The following is a 6,000-nucleotide window of genomic DNA, read 5'->3' as shown; positions in this document are numbered from 1 at the left end:
TAATGTGATATCTGTATAATGTGAAATAATGTATAATGTGATATCTGTATAATGTGAAATAATGTATAATGTGATATCTTGTAACAATTGTAAGTCTGCTAAGAAATAAATAATAATAATAATAATAATAATAATAATAATAATAACCCTCACTGAAGAATATTGAAGAATCTGTGTCATTGACTGCAGGCGCGCAGCGAGCGCAGTGTCAGTTACAGGCTATCCCCCTCCAGCGCTGATGACGTTACCTCCTTCCTCTGGTTTTTGACTATAAAGGAATTCAGCACTGAACAAACAGCCCAGAGTAGAAAACAGAAAAATCCCAAATATGTCCCAATGAATATTGCAAACCATTCATTCGGAGCAGATGGGAACGTTTTCTTCGCGTATTTTTTAAGGTATGCATTCGCGCTTTGAAAGTGAATGAGACCTGCTGGAAATGAAACACGTTTTTAAAAAGAAAGTATAGATCCTCGAGCACCTGCCTGCGAGAAAACCAATTGAAGTCGCTGGATATCTGAACAATCAAAGACACGAGACTGGACGTTGCGATATGAGAATATGAATCACAGAAACTATTTCCATTTACAGGATTAGTGGATTTGAGAAAGACTTTTTGCGCAACGATTCTGTGGTCCAGCACACTGGACTGTAGTGTTATCCGGTTTTTACTGACACTTACAGTAGAACATATTTTCTTCTGTGATTAAAAAAAAACAACGATAAGCCATCACTAACGGAATAATTTAAAGCTAAAGAGACTGGTGGACAATATTAAACTTGGCACCAACATGTCCCCAATGGACATTACCGTATTTATATGCGCTGCTGTTTCTGTCTGCCTGGTCGGTAAGTGGAATTGATAATTACAATTACAATACAGTGCGATAACATTACACTGGGTTCAAGCAGATATGACTACTTAATAAAATATGTTCTTTATTAGAGAAAACATTTCAGTAATTATGAGTCTATAGGCTCCGGGTAATCATATACGTAAAATATATGGTTTCATAAGACGAACCTTTATTTTAAATAAATGAAATATATGTTAAACCTACTAATAATATGTCAACTCATTTGTATTGGATAATCAAAACTTACGCGCATACGTAACACTGTCATTTACTGTAATTACAATAGAGTTACTTATTTGCACGAGTTATTGCTAAGAACATTGTTAATCTCTGAGATGCTCTGGGACGCTGTATACATGATGTGGTCCATTTGATAAAACAAACATACATTTCAGTAAAGTTTGAAATGGTTATGGATTGCCAGCCCTGACTATCAAATGTGCTTAATAACATTTAACATGACACAAAAGCAAAGCGTCTTCAGCTACAACTTAAGATATGGTCTAGAATGAGGTGTATTCATCATGTACAAAACGGACTTCACATATGTGTGTGATTGTGAATATTATATGTCGTGTTCTGAACTTGTATTTTTTTAGCCTAACGCAGAGTATAATTGCAGTGCTTTTGACTACCAGTAGGTGGAGTATTTTCCATGTTTTTGGTTAGATGTAATGTCGGCTACTGTAAAAACATGCATGAGACACAAACAGAGCTGTATTGGTCCTTGTGACCCTGGCTGTTAGGGCCAGCTGTATCTGCAGCAAAAACAGAGGTAACTTTTTATTTTATTTGAAACTGTCACGCCCTCAAAATCAGATCGCTTACATGTTCAAGCAACCCATGCGCTCAAGAGCAATCTGTGGTTAGACAGCAGAGCCTTTCCAAACCGTGTCAGCGCTGAAGTGCCTCACTTGTGTATATATGCGTTCCTCTTGACAGCCAGTGTGACCCAGCAAGATGGGAATTTTGCTTCAATTGCTCCGACACACAAGCTTTGTGCAATACCAACCTGGAACATGTGGAAACTGCAATAGAAATGTACAAACGTGCTTTATCAATACACGTGGCTAGATATTCCTTGTTAGTTTGGGAGTAAAGCACAGTTAAAGCACACTTCAGGAAGCAGGTTGAAGCAAAGACAGGAAAGCTCAGTGACTCACTGTAAGCTATGTTAAAGCAAAGCATTGTGAAAAAGCTGGTGAAGCAAGTAAAATACACAGTCATTCTATAAGCATGGGAAAAGTGTGGCAAACTGTCCGATCACTGTGAGAATATACCCTGGTAATCTTTAAAGTGATCTGACCTCAAATGGGTAACCTGCTATTGCATTGTACTGCTAAGGTCCATGGTTTTATTCCTGGAGTAGACCCTCGCTGGTCCAGCTAGCTCATACAGTGCATTCTCGAATTGAACGGGTCACCAGCAAGACGCACAGGTATAAACCATCCAGACTTTATCAGTGTCAGGTCTGCTCTCCTGGGGCATGGCCATTACTGCCAGCTATACAGAGCTCCGATAACCCTTTGGGGTCACTTAAAGGGGCAACAGCAGTAACATACGATAGACATAAAGTTAAGTAACTCTTAGAGGGCAGACAGCAATATATATATATTAGGGTTCATTACAGTTCTCAACAGTTCATTAAAAAGATGCACAAGTGAGTTTTGCTATTTCTACCCTGTGAACAGTGAACAGCGTCACTGTATATGAAAGTGCTCCCTTTCAAAGTAAACAGGAGTAACACCAACACCAAAGAAACCAAGGAAACACACCAACTCCACTCCTCCGTTAAGTTTTCTTGCTTTGTCTAGTGCCTTTCCAAGTAGATTTCCTTCGATGTTCCCCTGCTGTTGTTAAGCGTGGGAATGACACTGTGAGGAAGTGGAGAGCAGGTCCGGAGGCACCCTGGAATTGTTCTTGTTTGCAAGGGTCAAGGAAACCAAACACACTACCTGCGTGTAGAGAGTGCCTTCCAAACCAGCCTAGCACACAGTGTTTATCACAGCTCCCCGACAGCTTGCAACAATAGACATCATGATAATACTAATGGAACGGTTCCTAAGCCTTGACTGTTACCAGTAACTATTGTTAATGCACTACAACCCCCATTGTTCGAATCAGGTTTTACAATGTGAAACGCTGATGATTGCCAGCTGTGAGGAACTGGGCTTGTTCACCAACTGCACACATATTGCACAGCAATGTTTCTCTGGATAGGCACTTGCCCAATTTACAATAGCAACTTTGCTGAAAGAGATGTGTCACTAACAAGCACAGATCGACGTTTATTTAAAAAAAATAATGTTACATTTCTAATAAATAAAATCTAATTTGATATTCATTAAACTCTTCAAGGCAGTAGTTGGCTTTTTAAACTTTAGAACAGCTTTGTGAATATCAGAGTATTTTATTATTAAAAAGATTTGGATTTTTGTTAAAGATTTGTGAATAGGTACAGTATCATTGTTTCTATATATATATATACTGTATATGTGTGACAGTGTGTGGTCTGAGGACCTGCAGAGGACTACAGATTGTGTGACAAATGAAAAAGGCTTTGTGTAATTAATGACAATAACATTCCTGGAACTGTAACCAGTGACTTCATTTTTTATCACAGTTCTGTTTTGGAATGTTTATACAGCCTTTGACACATAGCAGGGAAGGAATCCTGAAAACAGTAGCCTGGCAGATACTGTCAGATAATTGGATCGAAATATTCTCATTATCTCACAGTCATTCATTCGTGGGAATTCGTTTCTTGTTCGTAGTGTGTGTCTTTGTGTTTAAATACGGGATTCAGATTGCTTGTGTATAAAATAAAAAAAATGGATTATAAAAGCTAATAAAAGATCATAAAAGCTCTACATCATAAGGCAGGGCAGCTAGAGAGTGTAGGGGTGCAGCGAGGGAGCGCTGGCTGGCCTGAGTGTGGAGACGCTGGGGTTTAAACCCAGGTTCAATTCACTCAGTTGATTTGAATACAAAATGAGCCTTGTGAGACAAGCAGTGATATACTGTAGTTCCTCATTTTAACTAATCTCTCTGGATCCATTTCATAAGAGGCTGATACTTGTGCAATGTAGTGTGTATACAGTATCCAGCTTATGAAGGTAACCCAGGTGCAGAGCTGTTGTTGTAAGCTATAACTCTCATCGTCCTCATATATTATAAAATGACTGTTGGAGGGCCTCCTGTTCACACCAGCACACCGGTGCTGTGTTATCCACACAGATGCAATGCATCATGTAAGAGTAGAATAGGATTGCATGTTGCTAATTTAAGACACATTGGGAGGAGGTGATGTTCCAAAGTCCAGTGCAAAGGCTGAATGATTTCCACAAAGTGGAGAATGAGCCAAAGGAAAAGAATGCAGTGAATGTTAATATCCTGAGGGGAAGACTGTATCCTCCGTGCTCCGCTGTCAGCACATTTCACAGAATCAGGGACAGCTGAGTCTGGAGCCGGGTCAGACAGTGCTCACACGTGTAATGCTGGCGTGATCTGAGTTTGGAGCGTTACATCAAACCGAAAAATGTACACGGCAATCTAATTTATATATATATATATATATATATATATATATATGCAGTAAGAATGGGCTGAGAACAGGATGCAAGGGAATCAGAGCTTTTAATGGCAGGGGATGGTGTACTGACTGCCCAGCAGCCACCTGCCTACATGGGGGTGGTTCATGGTTGTGTAGGGGTATGTTATAAAGTCACATGAACGTTCTTTCAGCTTTCGGCTAGTGTTGTTGTGTTAACCTTCCTTCTGACAGGGAGCTCTCAGTCCAGCCGTTATGGGAGGGCTCTCTATGGAGTATAGCATGTCTACCGCACCTGTTGATTTTACTCTTATTGGAGCTTTTAAAACAGAAAGTACGATAACTGAGTGCGGTAAGAAAAGGCCAAACATGACCAGTTATCTTTATTGTTGAGGATTGTTTTGTCCCAAAGATAACGGCGCCATAATTCAAATTGAATCGTAGGGGGTGTCCTGCTGATATGACCGCTACATTTAAGTCTGGCTTTAGAAGCTGTGTGTTAGCTCTATGCAGCTTTACACTCATTAGGCCAGGGAATAAAAGAGGTTGTGAACACTTTATGAAGATGATGCATTGGCATAGATAATCAGTTTCTGAAAGAAGCTGGGCCAACTAAGGCATCTGAGCAAATAGAAAATGTGCTACTTTGGTCTAAGAAATGCAAGAGTTATTGCTTCCTCGCCAGCGGAACACATTTGAAACAGGTTCTGAACTCGGGTGATCAGTCCAGTGGAAAGAAAGGGGCTTGTAACCAGGAGGTCCCCAGTTCAAATCCCACCTCAGCCACTGACTCATTTTGTGACCCTGAGCAAGTCACTTAATCTCCTTGTGCTCCGTCTTTCGGGTGAGACGTAGTTGTAAGTGACTCTGCAGCTGATGCATAGTTCACACACCCGAGTCTCTGTAAGTCGCCTTGGATAAAGGTGTCTGCTAAATAAACAAATAATAATAAATACACAGCTCAGCCGAAACACAAAAGCTCTTCTTCTTTTCCCAGCAAATCATTTTAGGCTCCTTTGTTTTGAACGGAGCTGGGTGTCGGTCAAGGCACGGTCATGAAGTGACAGAGGACAGCGTGTATTTATAAATGTTATGGTTGTTGCCTTGAGGACAGAAAGTCCTATTCCTTTCTCCCTGCGATCCCTGCCTCGCACAGGCCACGGGCTATCGCGTGCTCGTGAAGAATACTTCTGGAACGGGAAGCAGTCCGAGTCCTGTACCAACGGCAGATAAGGGAATTCCGCAGATTATAGCTGCCGCTCTCAGGGGTTGTGACAGGGGATTTCCTTGTGAAGCCAGGGGGGCGGCTATAGGGCACTGCTCTGGAACCATTCCTTAATATCTAATAGAATTAGTCACTCTGTGACTGTAAATCACTCCGAATTCACAGTATGTGCCCATTGTTACATAACCTATGAGACATAGTTATAAAGGGCAGAGGCTTTTTGAAAGCCAGTGCAATGTAAAAAAAGCAGCTTTTACAGAGAGGAATCAAATCCTTTTGAAGCTGCAAAACAAGACCGGTAGTTTATCTGCTCCTTCTTGCAAATGTAGTTGTTTATTTCCAGTTGTATGCTGTTACACTTCACAACA

The 6,000-nt window shown here is 40.7% G+C and overlaps 1 protein-coding gene across 1 annotated transcript in view; it reads left to right on the top strand.

The window, feature by feature from the left end:
- Positions 1-280: 280 nt before the first annotated feature.
- Positions 281-6,000, top strand: part of LOC117430671 (vascular endothelial growth factor receptor kdr-like) — a 51,912-nt gene continuing 46,192 nt past the window's right edge. The window contains exon 1 of the mRNA XM_059001128.1: positions 281-849. Coding sequence (XP_058857111.1) covers positions 792-849 — 58 coding nt within the window. The 5' untranslated portion in view covers positions 281-791. The remainder of the gene's footprint in view (positions 850-6,000) is intronic.

Source organism: Acipenser ruthenus, chromosome 26 (assembly GCF_902713425.1).
Source record: "Acipenser ruthenus chromosome 26, fAciRut3.2 maternal haplotype, whole genome shotgun sequence".
Taxonomy (NCBI): Eukaryota; Metazoa; Chordata; class Actinopteri; order Acipenseriformes; family Acipenseridae; genus Acipenser; species Acipenser ruthenus.
This window is presented reverse-complemented; position numbering and strand designations above follow the sequence as displayed.